Source organism: Drosophila melanogaster, chromosome 3L (assembly GCF_000001215.4).
Source record: "Drosophila melanogaster chromosome 3L".
NCBI lineage: Eukaryota > Metazoa > Arthropoda > Insecta > Diptera > Drosophilidae > Drosophila > Drosophila melanogaster.
Genome location: NT_037436.4, coordinates 8165567 through 8191188, shown reverse-complemented (window position 1 = coordinate 8191188; position 25622 = coordinate 8165567). Strand labels below are relative to the sequence as shown.

Sequence of the window (25622 nt, the reverse complement as noted above, 5' to 3'; positions counted from 1 at the left end):
TATTTTGAAAATTTTGTTTTTGCAACGAGGAATTTAGCCAAATAAAGGAAATAATATTAAAATATATTTTAAGACACCGAAAAGGCACCCACAAACAAATTTTAATTCAAATAATTTATTGAATACAATAAAGTAGCGTATGAGTTTCATTTGTAAACTGTTTTCATTTTAAACATTATGTTCTAAAATATTTGACTTTGTACAAAATATATTCTATTTATATATGCCGAAAATTGTTCCTCCATTGCACGCTCCGATTTTTTGAATTTCATTTCACTCATCGTGTCGCTAGCTGAATGTTAAATTTTAAATTGAATATATAATATATATATATAGGTGTGGTGTATGTGCTTAATCCGAGATATTTCGATATGATTAAACAATAGCTAGGCGAGAACTTTACATACAAATCGAGTTCGGTGGATTGTCAAGGGAAGATGCGCGAGGACTGGAAAAATAAAAAAATTAAAAACTAATTTGCAAAGGCCGTTTATTTTGTATAAAAAGCTGGCAACTCAAATATCAAAGCGAATCTGTAAATCCGTCTAAATTATTAATTAACAACTAACTTAGGAGTGTATGACAAAAGCATTTCACATTCCAATGGCAGCGCCAGGAACGGAGGCTTAAAACTAAAAAATGTTTTGGGTAGGGAGAGGCCGTACAAAGGAATATTGGCTGGTACAAAACGAGGAAGAATCATCGCTGACAACGTTAAGAGCTAAATTAAGTCTATGACCTATTTATTTACTTAAATACGCTTGACGCCACAGAGCCACCGTCGTTTATTCATCATCATTATCGCCGCCGCCAGTCGCCAAGCATCATTGTAATCACTTTAGCATCATCGTCCTTATTACTTTGAGGAGTGAGTTTCGTTTACCATCGCTGCATCTCTCATTTTTGATCATTGACCTTGTCTAAGCGGATGAGGGTCCCACGGGATCGTCACCCTTCACGGCCGACGCATAGGAGCTACTTGGTTTGTCGACACCACCGGTAACAGAAACAGCCGACTTGCCATCACCGCCACTTCCACCAGTGCCTGCTCCGGCTGCACTTGCACTGCTCGGCGGAACTCCAGCTGCTCCGCCAATGCTCACGCCACTGTTAAGGCCTAGAGTTTGAGGTGAATCAACTAGAGAATTTGTTTCGATTGTGGGTTTGGTTGGGATGTGTGTAAGTGTGAAGTGTGTGCGAGAAGCGAACAGTTAAGCACCTTTGATATCCATGGCATAGTGGTCCTCCAGCCGCAGGTCGTGCCTCTTTATTAGCTGGCACTCTGCGCCCTCGACGGTGGGAATGGAATACACGTACAAGTACCCATCCTGCGAGGCAATCAAAAGTCTACAAATACAACAGAATGAACCGTTATTTAGAACTTGAAATAGAGGCAGGGTAATCAGTTTGTAGTTCAATTTGCACGTGATTCAATTTTTGTTTTATAAACCTTTATGAAATGTACTAGGCTACTTTTGCAAAGAGCATATTAATTACATTTCAACAGAGTTCAGGGAAATTCAAACATATGAAGCCAGATAAAGTAGGTAGTGTAAATGATTTACGCGGAACAACTGCATTGGTATCTAGAACTCAGATTCCCTACCTGAGGTATTAAGCTCGCATAGAATTGCAGTTTTCGAAATTCTTTATAGCTAGGTAGAATTTTATGGCTTTTTCACTTTCCCGTGCGTTCTTCGTTGCAAATTGAACTGAAACAAAACTGATCCGTGCTAGACTCACCTTAGCTGCTTTTGTATCGTGGCAATAGCGCACATCCTGCGCACTCCCGCCTCCGGCAGAGTGACCGAGGCGAAGGCACGGCCTTGGCTAAACACGTCGGTCACCTGCGTGGGCAGGTAGCTGGTGACCGTTTTGCTTAAGAATCTAAAAAACGAGTAACTTGCATGAGAGAGTAGATATGGTGAGTGGTTGAGTAGTTGTGGTTGTTGTTGTTGAGGTGGTTGGTTGGTACGTGTTTGGTGGATTCGCAAAATGAAAGAAAAGAAAAATAGATAAATGTCAAGTGCCACACGAGAAATAGGAGAAAAATCAAAAAATCTTAAGTCCTGTACAAAAAAAAAACTTTGATCTGGGCCTGTTTTCAAAATCGCTGTTCAAAATTATGGCGGCTTTTCTGTATTGGCATTTTCGTTCTCTTGCTTGATTATAATTTACAGATAGTATTTAGTTGAGAAACCCTTGAACGATTTCATTTTAAACACAAGGCTTTTAGTAGAAATACAAATTCTTTCAAATAAGTTAAAAATGGGAGGATTACATATGTACATATGAATGGATCAGTGTGGTCAATGAAAATAATAGTTGAAATGGATCCAGAACGATTTCTATATTACTAAACCATATGGGAAAAGGTTCATGGAACTGAACATATGTGACGTTTAATATTAATAATTCGACGAAAGCCGTGGATGATAGCAGATGGTTTTGTTTTTAAACATAGGAGTCGGGAGGTAATAGCGATTATGTACAGAACACCCACACCTTAATATTTGACCATAAGCCATAACTGCATCGAGCAGAAAGTACAACAATCTACAAGAGCTACAAAACATAAGTTGATTTATCCGAATCCAACACCGCTTACCCCATCCAGTCGTCGCTCGACTGCTTGCTGCCATGGCCTTCGGCTGTTTCCGTGGCACTGCGATCCAGCCGGAAGATGTGAACCGTCTCGGTGTTGGAGCTGGACACCAGATATTCGGCGCACGTGCTAAACGACAGCGAAACGATGGACACACAGCGCTTTAGTCCCCGTCGCAGTTCAAAGAGTCGACTGCCATCCTGGGAGCTGAAGACTCGGATCACCGTGCCACGCTCACTGGCCGTGGCTATCTCCGTGCCCGAGGGACTAAAGGCCAATGCCGCCAGAGGTGTGTCGTGGGCGGGAATCATGGTCTTGGCGTGCAAGTTGATGGCATCAAAGATCTGTACCTCGCCAGCAGTCACGCTGCCTGGGTAGGCCAGATAGCAGTGCTCCGACGACGAGGAGAGGGCACAAAGACCCTGCGGATTGCACGGTGTGTCGCGTATGGTGTGCACCACCTTCATGTCCTGGATATTGTGGATATACAATGACTCCTCCAGGCACACAATCAATCGCTCGCGATTGAGCTTCACGGCCAGTATTGTGTTTGCATACGAGTAGTTGCAGATCTCGCTCTGCTTCTTAAAGTGGCACACCTTGAGCTTGCGTGGTGCTCGCTGGGAAACTATTGCCACCAAGGAGCTCTCGAACAGACGCTCGATGAGGAACAGCTCGTCGCTTTTCGTGTGGTAGATCTTGTCCAGGGTCGAGTCCACGGAGCCCAGGCTGTACAGGCTGTAGCCTCCACTGGTGGCCACGGCCAGGGAACTGAAAGGGTGGAAAGTGTGAGTGGGTTGGCAAGTAATAGGTGGTGTTAAGAATTTTAATTCGCTTTGCAGAAACAATGACTCATACAGTTTGTAAACTAAATTTACTTTGTCAGGTGCAGATAATTAATAGAGTCATTATCTAATAAACGTAAGCAAAAGTAGAACAAATATTACTGGCACAGAAACAACTAACTTTATCACCGTTTCCTTTAGCGAGTGTGCACTGTAACTTACGTTATGTTCTGGTTGAAGTTGACGAACACTTCGCCCGCATCCACATCGGTGCGCCCGAGCAGGCTCATCATGGTTTCTGTGTGGGAGGGGCTGGGGTCCTGCAACAGATTGGGCGTAAATCGTTAGCTATATCGGACTGCTCGGCCAGGGAAATGTGTTGATCTCGCGATTTACCGATGGCGCATTACGGAATAGCGAATGGCGCAAACAAAGCGTGGGCCAAAGCAGTAAATATATGTTAATAAATACAATAACAAACTTTGCACTAGTGTGTGTACACTTTTTGGGGCTGCTGATAAAAGCAACAACAACAAACAAAACACACACACACACCCAAACGCTTGCGAAATGTACATACGTGACTGAGAATCGTTTATTTGTACCTATTTGTATAGCTAACACCTCTGCCTCGGCCCTATCAATATACGCAGGACACCGCTGTTGACTAGTGGTTGGCTGCAAGGCGTTTATTAAACTGAATCCACGTAATGTTTAATGATATTTGGATTTCTTGTCGCGCAATTGTTTTTGCTCTGTTTTGCACACACACCAGCACCCACACAAAGGCAAGTGGGACAGCAACAGAGCAGAGCGAACCAGGGAGTGCTAATCGAGAGCAGAGTTGCATGCGCCAGTGCTGGAAAGGGCTGCGTCTGCACCTGAGCTGCATACATATTGAAAATCATTCACTTGCATTCAGGATAAGCATCTACCACGAAACTAATAAAACTAAATGCCATTGTTAGTTATTTTAGAGTAAAACATTATGCAAACGATTATATACATTACTATAAGTTTTATTTAAAAAATGAAATAAGTCTGTAAAGTAATTGCGGCAGTGTTTTAGTTCCGAAAAGCGAACCACCGAATCGTGAGCACGAGCCAGCATAGTCTGCATCCCTGGATAGGTGTTCAGTGTTTGCCAGCCCTGGTCAGGTCTGGTTCACCAAAAAAGAAAATAAAATTACATTTCAATCTTTCCAATATGCAAATATCTGCACGAAAACCAGCGAGAACAGCATGCTCACAATAAAGAGCCCCCAAACAATGTGACTCGTATCCGCGCAGAGTGACGTTTCGTGCCTTGCCCGAGTGCCAAATCCAAATCCCAATCCAGGCGCACAAAATCGATGCAGATGCTGTCTGCATTCTCATAGAAAGTGCAACTGAATAACCGATGGTCGCCAAAAGCCACGATGTCCAGTAATAATGACCAGTGAATAAACAATTATGACTCGAGCATCGAAAAATGCTGAGGAACGAATACATAAGCAATAACAAGAAGGTGCTCAACTCGGACCAAAACAAGTACTACATGCTAACGGTCGAGGAGGCCGATATGTATTGACGTTGTTACAGTGGAGCTGATTACACAAAAGATCCTCAGAACGATTTTATGTAAGTATGTAAACAGAGGCGGACAGGCCCACCTTGGGCCGCAATCACAATCTTCTGGCTTCGGCTTCCCTTGGGCTGATAAGAGCAGAGTGCTTAGTGCTGCTTATCTTTCATCTGCAACCTGGCCGATGTCGTCCGCCGTCTACTTACTACACCACTACTGCCCCCCATTGTCTTTGCTAGCGCGCGTTTTATACCCTGACACAGAGTTGACTGGGTGCAGCAACACACTAATTGTAGGAGCTTTACGATAGTAGGGATATATGACCATTTCCTGGCAGACAGATTATGTATATTGTATATGACTAGTCTAAATATAGACTCGTGTTCAGTGCCTAGCTGATAATGAGGTCAGAGTGCTGGCATTCCAATTGGTTGCCAATTGTTAGGGTATTAAAGCTTCGCTTCCACCACTGTCCCTTTTCGATTTTATTTTACTTCGCTTTTGCCTAATCAATGTCAGCACTGTGCGTCGTGATTTGTAGTACCTTCAGCTGGAAGGTACTCCACGCACAGTGCTGTTATCGCACTCACGGCGCGCGGTTCGGATTTCAGTTCATTTCTGTCCCGTACTTTTCCACGACCACCGATGAAGTTCTACGCGGGAGAAGGGTAAGCTATAGAGCTTGCATACGTTCACTTGTGAATCCGAGGATCGCATTCGAATTGCACTGGACGGACCGCCGTTTGTTTTGGTTTTTGCGCGGCTTAATTACAATTACGTTTTGCATTCATTAAGAATTCCGTGACCAGGTTTCATGCGACTAGCCCAGCACTGTGGGCTCCAATGGCACTACTCATTCATAAGTCCAGATAACAGCGTTGGAATTGTAAAGTACCCGTTTTTGGGTTCTATGTTTACCACTGTGCAGCGCGTTCTATTTGACATTAAACTAAAGCGATCTTTATCGCGGTGATTTGGCGAAATTGAACGTTTTTCCCACATTTCAACTCTTTACTTGTTCATTTCTCTCCGCATTTTGGGTTGATCCTCATATCGTACCATATCGTTTATCCTAAACCTTGTATCTCGAGTCCTCTATCTAATCAATCATTTTCTTGAAGTTCAAATCAAAGGCTTTAACTTGTTGAAACATATTTCTTATTTTATCCGCAACTCTTTTTTTCTCACCCAGCCAAGGCACGAACATGTCCGACGGCGTCAGCATCTTGCACATCAAACAGGAGGTGGACACTCCATCGGCGTCCTGCTTTAGTCCCAGCTCCAAGTCAACGGCCACGCAGAGTGGCACAAACGGCCTGAAATCCTCGCCCTCGGTTTCGCCGGAAAGGCAGCTCTGCAGCTCGACGACCTCTCTATCCTGCGATTTGCACAATGTATCCTTAAGCAATGATGGCGATAGTCTGAAAGGAAGTGGTACAAGTGGCGGCAATGGCGGAGGAGGAGGTGGTGGTACGAGTGGTGGAAATGCGACCAATGCGAGTGCCGGAGCTGGATCGGGATCCGTCAGGGACGAGCTCCGCCGATTGTGTTTGGTTTGTGGCGATGTGGCCAGTGGATTCCACTATGGTGTGGCGAGTTGTGAGGCTTGCAAAGCGTTCTTTAAACGCACCATCCAAGGCAACATCGAGTACACGTGTCCGGCGAACAACGAGTGTGAGATTAACAAGCGGAGACGCAAGGCCTGCCAAGCGTGTCGCTTCCAGAAATGTCTACTAATGGGCATGCTCAAGGTAATTTCATAGTCCCGAGTTAAAGTTCCTAAACTCTAATCGCTTTAACTTTTCAGGAGGGTGTGCGCTTGGATCGAGTTCGTGGAGGACGGCAGAAGTACCGAAGGAATCCTGTATCAAACTCTTACCAGACTATGCAGCTGCTATACCAATCCAACACCACCTCGCTGTGCGATGTCAAGATACTGGAGGTGCTCAATTCATATGAGCCGGATGCCTTGAGCGTCCAAACGCCGCCGCCGCAAGTCCACACGACTAGCATAACTAATGATGAGGCCTCATCCTCCTCGGGCAGCATAAAACTGGAGTCCAGCGTTGTTACGCCCAATGGGACTTGCATTTTCCAAAACAACAACAACAATGATCCCAATGAGATACTAAGCGTCCTTAGTGATATTTACGACAAGGAATTGGTCAGCGTCATTGGCTGGGCCAAGCAGATACCTGGCTTTATAGATCTGCCACTTAACGACCAGATGAAGCTTCTCCAGGTGTCGTGGGCAGAGATCCTGACGCTCCAGCTGACCTTCCGGTCCCTACCGTTCAATGGCAAGTTATGCTTCGCCACGGATGTCTGGATGGATGAACATTTGGCCAAGGAGTGCGGTTACACGGAGTTCTACTACCACTGCGTCCAGATCGCACAGCGCATGGAAAGAATATCGCCACGAAGGGAGGAGTACTACTTGCTAAAGGCGCTCCTGCTGGCCAACTGCGACATTCTGCTGGATGATCAGAGTTCCCTGCGCGCATTTCGTGATACGATTCTTAATTCTCTAAACGATGTGGTCTACTTGCTGCGTCATTCGTCGGCCGTGTCGCATCAGCAACAATTGCTGCTTTTGCTGCCTTCGCTGCGGCAGGCGGATGATATCCTGCGAAGATTTTGGCGTGGAATTGCACGCGATGAAGTCATTACCATGAAGAAACTGTTCCTCGAGATGCTCGAGCCGCTGGCCAGGTGAAAAGGATTATGCGGGCGCCCAAACTAGTTGATCTAGCTGATAAGCAAAGGTGCAAATATAGTCTTAGGTATATATGGATGTATACTAGAGTAGATTAAGCGTAGGATAAGCCATGTATATAAATAGTAAAATACTTGTCGGGTAAGATTAGTTCGCAGAAAAAATCTCTTTTAATGGACTACCAACTACAGCAACTGGAAAACCCTACTTATCTTCTAGAATCGGGGTGTGCTTACACTGGTTAAAGGCGCATATAGGTGTTATGTGTCTAAAGTTGTGAGTCACAGATCTTCAATAATTTGTTCAATTCTCACTGGTTCTGATATATGTATATGCCGCAACCTTCTGATGTAACGTATGAATTTGTGGGCACTTTTAAAATACGATAGTGGTTCTACAATACAATGGATTATACTGTTTCTAAGTGTCATGTAACCCAGTGATTCTGTGTCTATGTGGTACACATGCGGTCAAAAGAATAGCAATGTCGTCCGTGAATAATAAACCGTTTGTAACTGTTGTTTCCATACTCCCTAAGTTCTGTATTCTTTGGGGATTTTCTTTTCCTAAACAAATTCAAATTAGTTTTCTAGAATTCAGTGCATTTGATCGCATTTATACATCACTATTTCCTAATCCATACATAGGCTGATATATCGCAAAACTTCAAAAAATTAACCATGACAAAGGTATTCTGTGGTCCTTGAGGGCTTACAATTAGTGCTAACGATGGTCATATTTACATTTGCAGACTAGAGACGTTCCATCATCACCAATTAGAGCTAAGCCCAATTAATTCTACGGTGTATGTGTATCAAAGTACTTGTTGGAGCTTTCCTGAAAGCGATCGCTACGCGCCAATTCGTTGCGGAAGTAGGAGATGGTCCGCTGAAGTCCAGTCTCTAGGGGAACCTTTGGCTCCCAATGGAGCAACTGGCGGGCTCGAGTTATGTCCGGTTTTCTGCGCTGCGGATCATCTTCCATGGCCTTCGATTGCTTTATCACACTGGGCCCGCCGACCAGTTTCTTGATGATCTCGGCAAATTCGCCGATTGTCTGCTCCACAGGATTGCCTAAATTCACCGGCTGTGTGTAGTTGGATGCCATTAGGGCTATCATTCCGTCCACCAGATCCGAAACATACTGAAAGGAGCGCGTTTGTTTGCCATTTCCATACACCGTAATGGTTTCATTCCTCAGCGCCTGAAGTATAAAGTTTGACACCACTCGTCCATCGTTCATATGCATTCTCGGTCCATAAGTGTTAAAGATGCGCGCCACTCGGACTTGCACTTTCTCCTGTCGATACAGATACATTTAAAGAGCAATTAATTTGACTCCCAGATTGCTGGCCAAGATCAAAAAATGTGGTCAGTGCTCGCGCTTGGAAATCTTATCTCGCGTCAGCCAACCGAGCGGAACATCAATTAATAGCATTCCAATTGAGATCATTTAATGCTCAACTAGCGATCGAAACAGGAAAAATCTGCCACATTTCTGGATCTCAGCTAGTTTAATGTTTTTTTTTCGATCTGGCTTAGGAATGTGGTTATCCAAAAAAGTATATATATTGCTAAAGGTATTACCTGTTTGGCATACGCATAGCTCAGCGTCTCGGAGACACGCTTTCCCTCGTCATAACAGGCTCTCGGTCCAATAGGGTTTACATGTCCCCAGTATGTTTCTGGCTGCGGATGCACTGTGGGATCGCCGTACACTTCCGAAGTGCTAGCTATCAAAACCTTGGCCATCACGCGCTTGGCCAGACCTTTCAAAAAAGATATACTCGTTAGGTGTAATCCTTATTTTCTTTGATTGATATTATAAATATTTACCCAGTACATTGATCGTGCCCATGGTGTTGGTCTTGATGGTCTTCACCGGATTGTACATGTAATGCGGTGGCGAGGCTGGCGATGCCAAGTGGTAGATCTCATCGATCTCGATGAAAAGCGGATTCACTATGTCGTGGTGGATGAGCTCGAAGTTCTCGTGCCCCAGCCAGTGCTCGACATTTCGCTTGCGTCCCGTAAAGAAATTGTCCACCACGATGACCTCGTGCCCCTGGACCATCAGATCGTCGACCAAGTGGGAGCCCACGAAGCCAGCTCCTCCGGTAATTAGTATGCGTTTGCGATTCTTATAGTTCAGGTATTTAACCTTCGGATACTTGCGCGGTGTGCTGGTCTGGAGGCTACGAACTTGTTCCTCCAATCTGGCCAAATTCTCCCTTGTGCGCTGGAGTTCGGCCTTTTGTTCTCGAATAAGAGAGCTCTGCTCCTCGTACGCCATCTGAAGGCTCCTTTGTAGCGGACTTTCCGTGGGCGGCCATTTGGCCTGAACCTCCTCGACGCCGGGAACGGAAACGGCGACCTTTCCGCTTGGGCAGAAGCTGGCCATTCGGTAAAGGTAGACCAGGAGCAGGAGGAGCAGCGAGATGGCTGCAACGATCTTCAGACGCTTTTTGGTGGCAGTCATCGTCGGTTATGGGTTGTGTACTGCAGGGTTCCAGTGCTTATCAGCAACTGATATCGCCACATTGCATTCTCGTTCGGCTTTAGAAACTATATAAACAATACAATTGCGTTATCAGGAGGTGCCAGAGTGGCCAGATGGCTCAAACGGAATTTCTAAATGGATTAATAATCTAACGCCAGGGAAAAGCTCCCGCCTAATTTTAAAATTTACATCAAAAGTATCGACAGGCGAACATTTTGATTTTGGATTATAAATTATAATGAATTGATAATGAATTAGACATTTTTGTTGGTGATCTTCCCCAGGGACGAATATTTTTCGTTTTAACGATAAAAGGTCGGAAATTGCCAAAAAATGAGTTTGAAAACTAAATTTGTTTGAGGGCTTTCTTAGGCTGGTCAGCAGGGACTACTTTCCGAATAAAGTGTTTGCCCAAACGGCTATTGAAGGCTATTTAAACTGCCAACGATGAGCATCGATCGCCAGTCGGGCAAAGTTCTTAGTGCCAAGTGTTGTAGTGCTCAGCATGAGGCTTCCTTGGGTGATTTTCTGTACAGTTCTGCTTTTAATTTTTACGAACAACTCAAATGCAGATATTCCCGGGTGCAACTACTACGACACGGTTGATATCTCATACATTGAAAGGCAAAACGATTCGTATTTATATGATGACATCGAAATTCCTGCTAGCTTAACTGGATACTACGAGTTCAGGCAGTTTGGGGACGGTTCGATTACGCCGATTGAAAAGCATTTAAGGGCCTGTGTTTGCAGCGTGCGGCCCTGTATTCGAATCTGCTGCCCAGCCAAGAACTTTTTGGCCAACGGAAAATGCGATGATGGTCTCAAAGAGGAGCTCGCCCGGTTCAAACCCTATATATACTTCACATACATGGACCTACAGGCACGAGTACCACTCACCGATATGGCTATTATCAGAGATGAGTTCTTTGATTGTGATGAAATGATTTACATCAGCGACTTTAACTATTTCTTAGAAGAGGTTAGCATTCAAATCTTCAATAAATGTGGACTTATAGTTTGGTTCCAGGATGGAAAATTTTGGGTTACCGTTGACCTCTTCATGGAAAAACAGGACTACTGCTTGTACCGGCACAACTTTGATTCGGATTTTCCAAAGTCCATGTGGATAATACGACACCGCTGCACAAGCCACATATCTCCTGGATCCTTAGAGAGTAATTCAATTATTATTTATAACAAAAGTCATCAATATCGTTTTCATAGCTATATAGAAAGAAACGAAAATAACTCCTTATTGGTGTGCAAACTGCTGACTGCATTCTGTGTGCCCTTTGCAAGTTTTTTAATTACAATAAGCTGGTTTTTTATTTCTTATATTTTCTTTTTCAGTTCTAATTATAACAATGATATGCTTTGTCCTAACAATCGCAGTATATCTATACATTAAGAAGCTGCGAAATGTTACTGGCAAGTGCATTGTATGCTGTATAGTTTCGAGGTTTATCCAGTGCTTGATCATGATACTAGATCATTTAAATCTATTGAATGGCATTTGCTCTCCAGCTGGTTAGTTCGAATTGGAGATATCTCTGGAAGCTTTAAATGTTATATCGTTGACTTCTTGCAGGTTACAGCTCGCACTTTTTCCGGATGGCTTCCAACCTCTGGCTCTCCGTCATCAGCTACCATACGTGGAAAGTCTTGACGTCGCTCAATCGAGTCGACCCTAACTATCGGTTCCTGCGGTACAACGCCTTCGTCTGGAGCACAGCCGCAATCATGACGGGAAGTATTTATATAGTTAATCAGATTTGGGAAAACGATCCCAGTAAATGGAACTGGTTGCCTCTGGTCGGTTTTATTCGGTGCTCGGTCAAAGGTAAACTTTCAATGCGATTGCTTTTAAATCGTTACCATGGTTACGTATTGCTTTTCCATATCAGATTGGCACCCATCCGTCTGGATCTATATAAGTGGACCGTCGCTGGCCCTGAGCACTTTCAATGTCGCCATGTTCGCCCTGACAGCCATTTACATTAGGAAAGTGAAGGGGGGTATAAATAAGTTCACAAATGAGGAGGAGGGAAGGATTAACTGCATAAACTTTGACAGCCAGACGTAAGATATGATAAAACCTTGGACCTTGGTAAACTAGTTATCCTTGCCGTATTATCCACATAGTTACCTACAGTTCCTGCGGCTCTCCATCGTGATGGGCCTTACTTGGATATTCAATGTCATTCCGTATTCTGCACGGCTCCACATTTTCTGGGAATGGGTCGGGATAATATCCGAGTATTTTCACAGCGCGTTTGGAATTGTTTTGTTCGTTCTGCTCGTCCTGAAGCGCAGCACATGGACTCTAATGATGGATTCTTAAGCTTGTTTCTATATAATTCTAATAATTGTTTACAATTAAAGCTTTAAACAATTAAAGCCCCTCATTTTATTAATATCCTTTGCTGAACGAAGGAATTGAATTGAATTTTATTGAACTCAATAAATAAATATAGTTTTAGAAAACGATGTACTTTAAACTGCCAAGAGGTCACCGCGACAAGCTTTTCACTTCGCCACCCTCTGGTAACACTGATTCTCCAGCCACTTTCGATTCTTTAAAAAACATCGATAGGTATCGCCAAAAAAATCAGCTGCTCTGCTTGTAGTTTTGCGATTTCATTGCAATTTTAATTTGCTTTACTGTTCAAAAAGAAATACAGTGCAAAATATGCCGAACGAAAACGCAGAGGACCTCTCGGGTCAAGAGCTAAAGCAGAAGGCCAAGGAGGTGGCCGACGCATCGGAGGCAATGCTCGAAAAGGTTGTTGCCGGCTTAAATATCCAGGACACGGCATCGACGAATGCAGCAGGAAACGAGGATGCGGAGCAGCCTGATGGTGCCAAGAATGAGGCTTCAGTGTCTGCGAATGCAAGTAAGTTTTCAATATGCCTGTGAAAAGTCATTTAGAGGCTCCTCCTGCGGCTGAAAAAATGAGGTTAGGTTTTGTCGGGAACTACAGTCCAACCTCTCTAACTTGAACTGCTGTGCTATTCATTTCAATTCAATTTTCAATTTTCATTTTCTGTGCAATTACTCCAAAGATTAGCCCTAACGGAAAAATAAACAACTCATAAATCATAAATACATATTTGATTTTGATGAAATATGAATATACTTACATAGATACAATTGAGTTTTTTATTACGAATAAAATATGTGTAATATAAGATTTCTACCTTGTTGATTCCATTGATTGATGCTTCATTGAAACCCCAAAATTGGGCAAATTTGTTGTCATGGGAAACTAGTCCACTGTCGTGATGCCTTAAGCTTTTTTTGGGGCAGATTAGTCATTCCAGTTTAAACTAATCGAAAAATGTTATAATACTATTCAACGCATCATCGTTTCTTTCAGGCAAACAGGCCTTGCTACAAGCCGTTTCCGATGCTATGGCCAGCACCCGTCAGATGGCCAAGAAGTTTGCATTTTGGTCCACACAGCCAGTCACCAAGCTGGACGAGCAGGTGACCACCAACGAATGCATTGAACCGAACAAGGAAATTAGTGAGATTAGAGCATTGCCATACACTCTGCCAGGCGGCTTCAAATGGGTGACACTAGACCTGAACGACGCCAATGATCTCAAGGAGCTGTACACGCTGCTCAATGAGAACTATGTGGAGGACGATGATGCCATGTTCCGTTTCGATTACCAACCCGAGTTTCTAAAGTGGTCGCTGCAGCCACCTGGCTGGAAACGCGATTGGCATGTTGGCGTTCGTGTGGAGAAGTCCGGCAAACTGGTTGGCTTCATCTCAGCCATTCCCAGCAAGCTGAAGTCGTACGACAAGGTGCTAAAGGTTGTGGACATCAACTTCCTATGCGTCCACAAGAAGTTGCGCAGCAAACGGGTGGCTCCAGTCCTGATTCGGGAGATAACGCGTCGCGTCAATCTGACGGGGATTTTCCAGGCGGCCTATACAGCTGGAGTTGTGTTGCCCACGCCAGTGGCCACCTGTCGCTATTGGCATCGATCGCTCAATCCCAAGAAGCTGGTAGACGTGCGTTTCTCTCATCTCGCACGTAACATGACCATGCAGCGGACAATGAAGCTGTACAAGCTACCCGATCAGCCCAAGACGAAGGGCTATCGCCGAATCACAGCGAAGGACATGGACAAGGCCCACAAGCTGCTGGAGGACTACCTAAAGCGCTTTCAGCTGAGCCCGGTGTTCAGCAAGGAAGAGTTTCGTCATTGGTTTACCCCCAAAGAAGGTATTATCGATTGCTTCGTGGTTGCCGACGAAAAGGGCAACATCACTGATCTGACTAGCTACTACTGCCTGCCATCGTCCGTGATGCACCATCCGGTGCATAAGACGGTTCGTGCCGCATATTCGTTCTATAATGTGTCTACAAAGACCCCGTGGCTGGACCTGATGAACGATGCACTGATCTCGGCCCGCAATGTCCAGATGGACGTGTACAATGCCCTCGACCTCATGGAGAACAAGAAGTACTTTGCACCGCTAAAATTCGGCGCCGGGGATGGAAACCTGCAGTACTACCTCTACAATTGGCGCTGTCCATCGATGCAGCCGGAGGAGATTGCTCTGATACTCATGTAGTCACCTTGTCACCTAAGCTCACATTCTCGCCCTGCCTTTCACAGCTCCCCTCCTCCGCTTTCTTCACCCTGCTGGAAGTGCCGTGCGGCTGCTTTGCTTTGCTCCTATTTACGTAGCTATTACCTGTAATCTTCAGTTATTCCAGCGAGGAAAGCCCTTTGCGAGCATACACCTAAATAGCATCATTGTGAAAATTGCATTTTGCAACGGCCAAGCTTCGATATTTTTTACTACAAGAACGAACACAAATTGTATAAAATGCGCAGCAATATCAATAAAAATGTAACGTTTACTTGGACCTTTATTGCCTATAATTGACAATAAATTATTTTGCTGCTCTTTTAAAGATGACAAGTTTTTATTTTTTTTAAGCAGATTATTGTATTTTTGCCCACTGTCCCAGCATGTGATAGTCTGGCCACTCTGTCACATGGCCATTGGTCTGGCAAGGTCGGTGAAAAAGCGCGCGCTAAGCAAAACAGCTGCACTTGTGTTGGTTTATTAGTTAACGAAATCTGATTCCAATGTTGGTTTCCTCATAATATTGACAATTAAAGACAGCCGCCGACATGGACGATTCGGTGTTCAAGCTAAAATACCAAAAGTACAAGTTGCGCGTCAAGGTGTGGGAGAAGGACTTCAAGAAGAAGAATGGCCGTGTTCCATCGAAGGTGAGATTGGGATGCGGATATGACAAGTATGCTAACTGGTTGACCTGTTGCAGTATGATATAAGGGACGCCAGTCAGGAGATTCGGGACTCATACAAAATGTACTACAAACTGAAGACATCCTTCCTGGAAGAGACGCTGAACGATGTTCTCAGCGAAGATGGATACGATATTCTGGAGATGTCGCAGGCCAGTGATTTCGGTGTGAGCATGCTGGACCAGGACGTCAGTCTTAATGAAGGTCCTCAGCTACCGTTGGATATATCTGCACTGGTGGGGCCGCAGAGCTCTGGTAATCTTGAGGAAATTCCACAATCGGTGGAGGGCTCATTCTCAAATCTCATCGACCTGCCCAATCGTCAAGTACTCACCAATCTGGTCAATCGCGATGAAAACCATGTCATTCGCAAATTCGAGGCGGTGGAGGAGCTGCCAATCAACCAAAATGCCTGGGGCTTGAATGTGAGTAAGAAGCCACCAGCTCCACCACAGCCTGTAGAGGCCTCCAAATCCGCTCCGGGGCACGGAAAGCAACCCAAAGCGGGCGCTAGTCTTAAGCCCAGCTTGAGTGCCAAGTTATTCCAATCCTCACGCGGTTTTGCTAAACGAAATCCCCGAAAGCCGCTTTCACGTTGTGTCAGTTCCTCTAGTTCCACCACATCACTTAGCTCAGTTCCTACTGATCATCACGAGGAACTGCTCGACTTTGAGACCATACTCATACGCAAAGCCCAGGAGTACAAGGAGAAGCAGCAGGCCATAGCTAACAATCCAATGCTGGCCAGTGAGCACAGCAAGGAAAGTATCAAAACACTGGTGGACGACGGCTGGCTCCGGCGAAATACAAAGGAAAACACTCTTGATGAAGAAGTGCCCTTTGCGGAAGCAAATAATAACAGTGGTACGTCCAAGAAAACAAACTTTGGCCTGGCCAATCTTGATTTAAGTAAACTAAAGCCCACTGTTAAGGAGGAAAAAGTGTTGCAGGCCAAGCCCGATCAAATGGCAATCATACAGGAGCTGCAAACAGATATGAATTCTAGCATGAACCAGAAACCAGATCATCTTAATCACACACCTCCTGCATCCAGTCAAAAATCAGTCGCTCCTAAAAATAAACCTCCACCTTCCGAGCAGGAAACCGATTCGGATTCCGACTCTGTTGTGGCTGAGAGTGAAGAAGAGCAGGAACCACAAGAATATCGGCAACTATCAAAACGTCGCAAAATTGTTTCAACAGCATCAGGAAAAGTGGAAGTAGCCGCCCCAGTTGAAATTCCCAACAAAGTCGAACCAGAGACAGAAACATTTGCTCAAGAGAATCCAGATTTCTCTGCAGATGAAGACCAGGATGCTACATATGTACCAGAGAATAAAAAGAAAGATAAGGCAAAGCGCAAGCAAGCCGCCGGAAAACAAAAGACCACTAAGCCCAAAGCGGAACCAAAACCGAAAACAGAAAAGAAAGCCAAAGTCAAGGCCGAAAAGAAACCCAAGGCGGAGAAAAAGCCGAGGAACTCTAAAAAAGCCATCGCTGTCGAGCCGGCTCCTGATCCAGAAGAGGATGAGCGCCAACCATTGAATCCAGAAGATTTGAAATACGTGTTGGCCTTGGAGGCGGGAGATATTACCTCCGTTCCGCGCATTAATGTGCAGGATCTAGAAGAAGCGGATGCTACCGCCCAGCGCTATATTAGAACCTTCGCCGCTGGACCCAACCCAGGATTGTCGGAAGGGTCCAACATTCGAGTGGATGAAAAGAGAGCCGCAGCACGAAAGAAGCTGGAGGAACGCATAGCAGCTGGTAAATTAAACGAGAACTTTGTGACCATAAATATTCAAAAGAAAAAATTCGTGCGTGGCAAAAAGTCCGTGAACTTCAGCAAGTACAAGAAGCAACAGTGGCGGCATAAGAAACGAGTGGCTGCCTTGAGTGGGCCGGACATGGATATGGGTGGCTGTGATGGCGGAGTGCTCACGTGCTTCCAGTGCGGCGGAGTCGGGCATTTCGCTCAGCAGTGCAAGGTGAAGGGAGACAGCTTGTTGCCACTTTCGGCACAGCTGGAAGAGGATCCCTCGCCGTTTCCCACGCTTGCCGAGGCTCAGGAGATGGCCAGTCAGGGAGCAGTGGTGGCACACAGTCGCAACATCTCACGGCTGCCCCAAGCGGCCAATGCAGCCATCCTGCAAGGCGATGAGTTGAACGAGTCAGAGGAAGATGACCAAGAAAGCAGCGGAGATGAGGAGGTACAGCAGCATCCAGATCCAAATTGGTCTAGCGATGAAATGGACGTTGATTTCGAGGCCCTAGATGCGGCCGTCGAAGCTTCCCTAAGCCAACCGGTTTCGCAAGAGAAAGCAGCTTCACCTATTAAGACATACGTCGGCCACAAGATTCCCGAGGAGTTCCTCAAGCAGGCTGGACTGGACACCACAGCCTCTAGTTCGAATCGCAGCCAGCACGGTGGGGTGAAGCCCCTATACGATCTCCTTCCGGATGGCAGTGTCCAGGACACGACGCCAGAGGTCCTAGAGGCACTCCACATGTTCGGGCACACCAACTTCAGGAAAGGTCAAGATCGCGCCATCATGCGCACTCTCTCTGGACTATCATCGCTAGTTACACTTAGCACGGGCAGCGGCAAATCTTTGTGCTACCAATTGCCCGCCTATTTGTATAGCCGGAAAGTGGGAGCTATTACCCTAGTCATCTCACCATTGGTGTCACTTATGGAGGATCAGGTGACCGGGGTGCCGCACTTTCTGCGAGCTCACTGCCTGCACACTAATCAGACCGCGCCGCAGCGTATGAAGATTCAGCAGATGATTGCCAATGGGGAGATTGACATTCTTCTTGTCTCTCCGGAGGCGGTTGTCGCCGGGGAACGAGCCACAGGATTTGGAGCCATTCTTCGCCAGCTGCCGCCCATTGCATTCGCTTGTATTGATGAGGCGCATTGCGTGTCTCAGTGGAGTCACAACTTTCGACCCAGCTACCTAATGATCTGCAAGGTGCTGAGAAAGAATCTCGGTGTACGCACAGTGCTGGGGCTAACAGCCACGGCAACTTTGCCAACGCGTGTTAGCATTATAAATCACCTTGGCATATCGGATGGAGAACGTGGTATTATAAGCGACATCCCACTGCCTGACAATCTAGTGCTGTCCGTCTCCAAGGATGAGAACCGGGATGCAGCTCTGCTCCAACTGCTCAATAGCGAACGGTAAGACTTGGCCCACCATCTTTGAAACTTGAAGGAGACTTAAATACATTTTGATCATTCTAGCTTCGAGCCCTGCCAGTCCATTATTATCTATTGTACGCGTCGTGACGAGTGTGAGCGTATCGCTGGGTTTATTAGAACGTGCGTGCAAGACCGTAGGGAGCCAACTCAGGATCAGACGAAAAAACGTAAACGTGTGAATTGGCAGGCTGAGCCCTATCACGCTGGAATGCCCGCTTCCAGGCGACGAACCGTTCAGAAGGCCTTCATGAGCAATGAGCTGCGCATTGTGGTGGCCACCATTGCCTTTGGTATGGGCATCAATAAGCCGGACATACGCGCGGTAATCCATTATAATATGCCAAGAAACTTTGAGAGCTATGTGCAGGAAATTGGTCGAGCAGGACGCGACGGGTTGCCTTCCCACTGTCACCTCTTCTTGGATGCGAAGGGTGGCGACCAGAGTGAGCTGCGTCGCCATGTGTATTCTAACTCCATTGATCGGCATGTTATCCGTAAGCTGCTGCAAAAGATCTTTGTGCCATGTAGCTGTGACAAGGAGGCTTCCAAGAGGACAGCTCTTCCGATTCCCCTTGAAGGTGATGGTCCTAGAGTGCATATGTGTCCGGGACACGAGATTGGCTTTTCCGTGGAGAAAACCGTTGAGATGCTGGACATCCCGGCGGAGAACATATCTACTTTGCTCTGCTACATGGAGCTTGATCCCCGATGGTGCATCAGTGTGCTCAGCTCAGCATATGTGATGGCTAAGGTAATCTCGTATGGTGGGCCAAAGTACTTGAAGTAAGTCCTTTAGACACGTGTATTGTGTATGTGTTTAATGTTATTGGTTTTTCCTTGCACAGGCATGCTGCAAAGGAATGTCCACCATTGGCCATGGCTATTGCTTTGCAGATTAGAGATAAGACATTCAAGGAGGACTCTAACATCATAGAATTCTCGGTCACAGATATCGCGGCAGGAATTGGCTGGAACAGTGGTGTGGTCAAATACCAACTGAAGGATCTGGAGTGGGTAAAAGGTGAGATGGTAATCCGTTCAAAAAAGGATCCGTTTAATTAGAAATTAATTTTTCGATAGTAAATGGATATCCCAAGCGATCGCCCATCACGGTGAGCTTCTATGATTTGGGATTCCGCATCAAGGTGCCGGGCGATTTTACCGAATCAGAGATCGACAACGCTCTGGACACTCTCTATACGCGATCCGTGAAACAGGAGCGTACGCAGCTCATCCAGCTGCAATATGTGGCCCATGGATTGGCTGCTGTGGCCTACAGCTCTTGTGGCCAGTGCTGCAATGCGGATTTTCCGCAGGATCGGGGCGAGCAGCTAAAGGCTATCGTGCGCAACTACTTTGCCAATGACTACCCACAGGATCTGGAGCTGGAAATAGAGGTAATTGCTTGGCAACACATTTCAATTTCTTACTTTTATTGCTTTCCTCTCTGTCCATTAGCCAAGTAACGTGCCGGATGAGAACATCATAGACGACGTTCATGCTCTAATAAACATGTACCCGGACAATACATTTACCGGACGTAATATTGCGCGCATCTTTCATGGCATCATGAGCCCGAACTATCCGGCTGTCATCTGGGGACGCTGTAAGTTCTGGCGTGCCCACGTCAAAGTGGATTTCAATCGCATCCTGCACCTGGCCAATATGGCTATTATCAAGAGGCGTACGTGACCGTAATGTCGGGATGAACCGCCGATACCATGGTTAACCAATTAATAGCTCCAAGAATTTTAAAAATATGTGATGCCATTCAATAACATTTTACTCGCACAAGTCTGATAATACAAAAATAAATTACAAATTCTATATAAACAGCTTTTGTACTTATTATGAGTGGAAAGAGAAATTCGTACGGACAATCTAAATTTTTAGCTTGGTTTTTAAACTCTCTAAATCTATGTGTTTCATTAGCTAATAAATTTGCACCATACAATCCCACGCCAATGGAACAATAACAATTTATGATAATTTCATTGCCGAAAACAACAGAGCACTAAAATAAAGTAAACAAATGCCAAGCTCGTTTAGAGGCAAATTGCAGCTACGGCTTCAAATGAAACAGCAGAAATCAATTCGATGGAGCCCGTAAAGAAACAAACATCCGGCTGAGTCATTCCCAATAACATCACGAAATGTATAACCCCGGTCGAAGGTGTCATCTTCAAATCGAAGCCTAGCCAAAGGTCGTCCTTCCTCAGTTCACACGAACGCGAAGCAAACAACCCAACAAATGGGGGGATCTAACAACAACTCAGGGCACAGACAACTGGAAACAGAGAAACATCATTGAAGTTGTCGGATCAGCGAAGCGTTTGATAAAGGTTTTTTATGACTTGGCCATTTTGTGAGGCCTTTGGCTTCTCGTGCCGATGTTGTTTATAATCATAAACGAGACTCGAGTACACAAAAGTCGACCCAATTACAACTTGTTTGTTCTGAGAGTGAGACGTCAACGTCATCATCCTCGCTCCATGATCATCCACATTGTGCAGATGGCCAGCGAAGCCATCGAGCAGCAAGCTGACCTTGCCTCCAATTTTACTCCAATTTCGAGGCATAAAAGCGAAAATCAATTGAAATGGTAGCAGGCAAATACCACAATGCAAGCAACGAGATAGGAAATAATAAAAAATAAAGGAAAAACTAAAAGCAACGAGCAACTTGACTGGCCAGCTAGCTGATGCAACGGACAACATGGCGTATGCTGAATATTAAACAATTGCTGACATTCCAAAGAAAATACCTTGAGATGGGCTTGCTTTACAAGGAATATATAGACTTCGATTTTGTATTATGATTGCTAATGTTGAGAATTCTTCAACGACAACAGTTTATGTTGAAAGCATAGAAGATCTTTACATTGCTATCATATATCGAAACACTATTTCCCCTCGCTCACTAGCCAACTTTAGCACTTTGCTGACAATTTACGTACCTGCTTTAGGCCACATTCTGTTGGCCAACCGACCAACCGTTCGATTGAGTTCAACTACGGCTATGGCTAAAGGCTACCAGAGCTGACCCTGTTCGCACCTCGTTATGCATCCACTGGCATTTGGCCGTGCTCCTTCATAAGTACTCTAGTATCTGGGCAATGTGATCTCCTCTCGTTTTACTCATGCCATTTTCTGCATGAAATTTCCCCCAAAGCGCTGTCTATCGGCATCATCATCATCCACTGTGAACTTTGCAATCCGATCAGGCTGGGTTCAGATGGTTTTGGCCTTCTAGACAGTTTCTTTTATGTTTTTGAATGGATCTTCCATCGGTTTCAATCATCTCCAAAAGCATTTGCCAACGTTGTGGTAATTGGTTTTCCTATTTCAGCTTCTTTTCGCTTCGTTGCGAGCTGAATTTTGAGTATTTCTTGTCACTTTGCTGGTGAATAATTTTGATCAACATCAAATGGCAATTCAATCACTATTTCTTGGCATTCTCCTGGCTAATTTTTTTGGATTGACTAATGGTAGTTGTAAATTATAATAGAACTGAAAAGCGCTGAAACTGATGGGCCAAATGAAGGAACCGACAGAAATGTCTGGGATTCTTTAAAATCATAAAGTGCAATGGTTTTTTTTTTAAATTTATGACTGCAGTCACTCATCGAGCGTTTATTCAAGTAAATTTTCTTGGCCCTTTTCTTTGTAATTCTCGACGATGACTAAGTTAGGCTATATCTCATTTTGGAAATCTCATTTTTACTGTATTTCTTCTTTAGAAATTTCTTAACTATGACGTGAGCTACATAGTGATTAATAAACAAATTACTAAGTAATTTTTCAACAGTTTTTGTTGGAACCTATTTGTGACCTAGTTTTAATTTATCTTTTACCTATTCCCCAATTGCGAATTTGTCACATGCGCAAATATCTGCAAATAAAGAAAGCAAATTTATAAAATGATCGAATGACTGGCAAGTAACTGGGAAAAATATTAATCAACATTGGGTAACACAACTGCGGCCAAATGCACTCAACTTAACGCAAAGTGACAAAACAATTTCGCAAAACAAAGTCAAATTCGCTTTTGACCCATATGCGGCAGATTCTGCACTCTGTTAAGCAAAACAATTCAATGGTTTGATTACAAAACCCATCGACAATTTGCCACAATTTGTGGTGGAGTGAAACCTTTTAGCTTTTAGCTTTCGGCTTAGATGATGTATGGTATTTGGGTGTTTGGAGAGTGCCGCCAAGGAAGGAAGGGGTGGAGTTGCGCAAATCCGAGACAAAGACTGGCCTGGTGATGATGATAGATCATGGCGGAGCTCTTCTTTTAATTTTTTCTTCTTTTTTTTTGTAATTTTTCTGTGTATTTCGGCTTCTGGCGGATGTGGCATGTGCCATGCGGGATGTGGAATGGCTCCATAGGATGTTCTCCTCCGTTCGACTTGAAACTTGGACTGTTTAGCATATTCATTGTTGATTGCAGCGCCGTGATAATTATCATTCCTCCGACTTCTGCCGCTTTGGCGGCTGTTCTGGCTTTAATTACCTTCCTCTTCTGGCTCTGCATAATTGCATTGTTGTTGCCGAAATCGTCATTAGAATTTTTATTTGCACAATAATCAAGTCGGTACAAAGTCATAAAAAAGGAGAACAACCCGAAACCGAACTGTATTGTTTTTGTGCAATGGCAGAGAATTCAGTTTTTTTTTTGGCGGAGAGCAGCGAACTCCAAACCAGAACAATGAGAACTTAATGCGTTTATCCAAATGTTTGCGGTCTGTTTGCCAGTATTTTTACATTGGATGTTGGAAGGTGGGGGATGTTTCGTTACCGGCAGAGAATTGCAATTGACAAATGATGCTGGGGAGGAACGAGGTGATGAATGAACTGGCCGGGAGGATGCAGTCTTACACAGCCTTGAACTACTTGGCTAACTCGGATAAAGTTGGTTGATAGATGTGCCCCCTTTAAATGGCAATTATTGCCTAATAACTGGGCCTTTAGAATGTAAACCCACAGGTCAAAACCCTTGAATGACTTTGAAACTGCACAGAACTAAACAGTAAATGGAAGGCATATTAATTTTCAATCACTGTTCACTAGGCATTAATGATTGCCCCCAAAAATTCAGTAATTCAAAGTACTCGTTTAATGTTCCATTGATTTAAGCCACAGGCAATAAACAACTTGTGGTTAAAACTCGATCAGTTAGAGGTCAGCCCCCGCTGACCCTGATGTAATGCCATCAAAAAGGTAATCCAATTCTCCGCACAAAAGATGACTCTTCGCAGGCGCATTAAAAAACATTTCTAAACTAATTTAATAAATTACCGCATTAGGTCCATTAAAGCTGACAAAAGAATGGAAACGGAAAAGCTACGAGAAAAATGCGTTTACTGTCATATCACAACATTCACGGAGACGGGAAGCCGACATTTATAAGGCATATAATTACTCGATCATTGTTTTCGTCATGTATTAAACAATTTTCAGATGAAGAAGCGTTACCGCCGCCGCTGATGATGATGACTACAATGGACCTTCGAATGGGTAAAAGTCAAGGTCGCCAGCGCGGCGTGTGAAATCATTGAAAATTAATTGTGGGTGCTAGGAAAACACTTCTACTGCGATCGATCAACTCCATCCATCACCCGAAATTCAATTGGGAAACGAAACCTGCTTTTCAGCACGAGATGGAGAGATACGACTACCAACGCCTAATGATAATAAGATATTTTCAAGAAATCCATTGGACAACTCTTGCCCATTTTTAGTGGTCTGGTGCAGTGCAGTGCTGATTAAGGGAATTTCTCACACAATCCAAGCGCCGAAACTCGCTCACAAAACCAAAAACTAAGCCACGAAAGACGTTTGGCAATGCCTGACGACTGCAAATGCCTTGCTTTTCTCGAAGGTGAACCAGAATGCAGCAGCCACATCTCGGGGTCCCAGGTCTTGAGACTCCGTCGATGTCTTAGCAATTGAAGCGCACTCAATGAACCGGATTGCCACCGTGCACATCTTTTGAAAGTGAGCGGCTCGGCTCAGCGGTTGGGACGGCATCAATTCTAGAGCAAATGAATGTGTCTTGCTAACGGCAGCGATGGAAATTTATTGCAGCATTTTATTTTAATTAGTCTAATTTATGATAATTTTTCGCAAATCGAAATTAAATGCTGTCAGTTGACGGCAAAGTAAGCCTAAATCTCTTAGGCAACATCTGCGTAAGATTAAAAGTTCTAGACAATGTTTAATTTATAAATGGTCAATTAAGAAAACGCGAGAGGTTTCTAGTCCTTTGATGAAAACTATATCATAAAACATTTACCCTTTCAAAGGAACTATGTTAAAAATGATGTGCTTGCATTTTTGTTTCTATACAATTATAATTAAAAAGTTGTAGATAGTTGCAATATGTAATATAAATATTAAAAAATTAAAATTTTGATTTTTAATTCCATATAAAAACAGTTTATTATTGCATATTTTGGTAAAAATATTTTGTTTCCTATTTCAATCGATCAATTATGCATATTATTAATTTTTCCCATTAATGCCAATCGAGTTCGTTGCCTAAGTCTTTCGTTTATCAGGCGCTAATGAACGAAAATTTCGCACTAAGCGCTACAATTAAATGGAGTCGCTATGAAGTTAGCCAAGTGGTATCACAAATAAGCCGAAATTTGCACCAATTTTTCGCAGCTTTGCGACAGAGCCAGGCAAACATCAACAAACCGCGAAAGCAAAACAAAAGCCGACCGCGCTTTTTTTTGTGTATGTTGTCCAATAAAAAAATCCCCCGCACTCATGAATGAGAGAATAACTGCGATTTGAAGAGCCGACCAGCCGAGCGAGGCATCAATAGACACGATGATTTAGTTTTTCCAGCCTCGTCTCTGTGGCGATGATGTTGCTCTTTGGTAACTCCACCGATGACGAAGTGGATTTAGCCGATGGCAGCCTCGCTCATCTGCA

General features: G+C 44.4%; 6 protein-coding genes and 2 non-coding genes across 16 annotated transcripts; 4 read left to right on the top strand and 4 right to left on the bottom strand.

Moving 5' to 3' along the window:
* Nucleotides 1–70: 70 nt before the first annotated feature.
* On the bottom strand, nt 71–4332 carry Atg18a (Autophagy-related 18a). Of its 7 annotated transcripts, none has more exons than NM_001274636.1 (6): nt 3996–4194; nt 3613–3710; nt 2609–3376; nt 1744–1902; nt 1220–1347; nt 224–1138 (listed from the first exon to the last, which is right to left on the bottom strand). In NM_001274636.1, the coding sequence occupies exons 2-6, from the start codon at nt 3681–3683 to the stop codon at nt 921–923; spliced, it is 1344 nt and encodes a 447-aa protein (NP_001261565.1). In that variant the 5' UTR covers nt 3684–3710; nt 3996–4194; the 3' UTR covers nt 224–920. The 7 variants fall into 7 exon arrangements, with proteins under 7 accessions (NP_996023.1, NP_001261565.1, NP_001261564.1 ...); NM_001274635.1 differs by having other exon boundaries at nt 475–1117; nt 1744–1887; NM_206301.4 differs by having other exon boundaries at nt 71–1347; nt 3971–4194.
* Nucleotides 4333–4517: 185 nt separating this feature from the next.
* ERR (estrogen-related receptor) lies at nt 4518–7828 on the top strand. 2 transcript variants are annotated; one of them, NM_168258.3, is made up of 3 exons: nt 4518–5010; nt 6147–6705; nt 6762–7828. In NM_168258.3, exons 2-3 carry the CDS (start codon nt 6160–6162, stop codon nt 7668–7670), a joined length of 1455 nt encoding a protein of 484 aa, NP_729340.1. In that variant the 5' UTR covers nt 4518–5010; nt 6147–6159; the 3' UTR covers nt 7671–7828. The 2 variants fall into 2 exon arrangements, with proteins under 2 accessions (NP_729340.1, NP_648183.3); NM_139926.3 differs by lacking the exon at nt 4518–5010 and adding an exon at nt 5519–5622.
* asRNA:CR45870 (antisense RNA:CR45870) lies at nt 5968–6937 on the bottom strand. The gene has a single exon (NR_133191.1).
* On the bottom strand, nt 7191–7606 carry asRNA:CR45869 (antisense RNA:CR45869). Its single transcript, NR_133190.1, has one exon.
* Nucleotides 7820–10266, bottom strand: Uxs (UDP-xylose synthase). The gene is made up of 3 exons (NM_139925.3): nt 9506–10266; nt 9257–9438; nt 7820–8969 (listed from the first exon to the last, which is right to left on the bottom strand). Exons 1-3 carry the CDS (start codon nt 10146–10148, stop codon nt 8469–8471), a joined length of 1326 nt encoding a protein of 441 aa, NP_648182.1. The 5' UTR covers nt 10149–10266; the 3' UTR covers nt 7820–8468.
* A 408-nt stretch (nt 10267–10674) lies between these two features.
* Nucleotides 10675–12514, top strand: mthl7 (methuselah-like 7; the record flags this gene model as incomplete). 2 transcript variants are annotated; one of them, NM_176297.1, is made up of 6 exons in its annotated part: nt 10675–11151; nt 11200–11347; nt 11523–11699; nt 11761–12012; nt 12077–12251; nt 12315–12514. In NM_176297.1, the coding sequence occupies 6 exons, from the start codon at nt 10675–10677 to the stop codon at nt 12511–12513; spliced, it is 1428 nt and encodes a 475-aa protein (NP_788475.1). In that variant the 3' UTR covers nt 12514. The 2 variants fall into 2 exon arrangements, with proteins under 2 accessions (NP_788475.1, NP_648181.2); NM_139924.3 differs by having other exon boundaries at nt 10675–11347.
* Nucleotides 12515–12759: 245 nt separating this feature from the next.
* Nmt (N-myristoyl transferase) lies at nt 12760–15054 on the top strand. Its single transcript, NM_079245.3, has 2 exons — nt 12760–13066; nt 13550–15054. The coding sequence occupies exons 1-2, from the start codon at nt 12862–12864 to the stop codon at nt 14761–14763; spliced, it is 1419 nt and encodes a 472-aa protein (NP_523969.1). The 5' UTR covers nt 12760–12861; the 3' UTR covers nt 14764–15054.
* A 156-nt stretch (nt 15055–15210) lies between these two features.
* Nucleotides 15211–20549, top strand: RecQ4 (RecQ4 helicase). Its single transcript, NM_144350.2, has 6 exons — nt 15211–15434; nt 15488–18657; nt 18721–19461; nt 19524–19699; nt 19759–20075; nt 20137–20549. Exons 1-6 carry the CDS (start codon nt 15333–15335, stop codon nt 20368–20370), a joined length of 4740 nt encoding a protein of 1579 aa, NP_652607.1. The 5' UTR covers nt 15211–15332; the 3' UTR covers nt 20371–20549.
* The last annotated feature ends 5073 nt before the right edge of the window (nt 20550–25622 follow it).

Bases quoted from the DNA above. Each gene is read 5' to 3' on its own strand.
- Atg18a (NM_001274636.1), bottom strand. From the start codon at position 3,683: ATGATGAGCCTGCTCGGGCGCACCGATGTGGATGCGGGCGAAGTGTTC. The intron at 1,348-1,743 runs GTGAGTCTAGCA...TTGTATTTGTAG, and splicing joins ACGATACAAAAGCAGCTAAG to ACTTTTGATTGCCTCGCAGG. The intron at 1,139-1,219 runs GTGCTTAACTGT...CAAATTCTCTAG, and splicing joins CTATGCCATGGATATCAAAG to TTGATTCACCTCAAACTCTA.
- ERR (NM_139926.3), top strand. From the start codon at position 5,600: ATGAAGTTCTACGCGGGAGAAGG. The intron at 5,623-6,146 runs GTAAGCTATAGA...TTTCTCACCCAG, and splicing joins AAGTTCTACGCGGGAGAAGG to CCAAGGCACGAACATGTCCG. The intron at 6,706-6,761 runs GTAATTTCATAG...TTAACTTTTCAG, and splicing joins TACTAATGGGCATGCTCAAG to GAGGGTGTGCGCTTGGATCG.
- Uxs (NM_139925.3), bottom strand. From the start codon at position 10,148: ATGACTGCCACCAAAAAGCGTCTGAAGATCGTTGCAGCCATCTCGCTG. The intron at 9,439-9,505 runs GTAAATATTTAT...CTTTTTTGAAAG, and splicing joins GGGCACGATCAATGTACTGG to GTCTGGCCAAGCGCGTGATG. The intron at 8,970-9,256 runs GTAATACCTTTA...CTGTATCGACAG, and splicing joins GCTATGCGTATGCCAAACAG to GAGAAAGTGCAAGTCCGAGT.
- Nmt (NM_079245.3), top strand. From the start codon at position 12,862: ATGCCGAACGAAAACGCAGAGGACCTCTCGGGTCAAGAGCTAAAGCAG. The intron at 13,067-13,549 runs GTAAGTTTTCAA...CGTTTCTTTCAG, and splicing joins TTCAGTGTCTGCGAATGCAA to GCAAACAGGCCTTGCTACAA.
- RecQ4 (NM_144350.2), top strand. From the start codon at position 15,333: ATGGACGATTCGGTGTTCAAGCTAAAATACCAAAAGTACAAGTTGCGC. The intron at 15,435-15,487 runs GTGAGATTGGGA...GACCTGTTGCAG, and splicing joins ATGGCCGTGTTCCATCGAAG to TATGATATAAGGGACGCCAG. The intron at 18,658-18,720 runs GTAAGACTTGGC...TGATCATTCTAG, and splicing joins CAACTGCTCAATAGCGAACG to CTTCGAGCCCTGCCAGTCCA.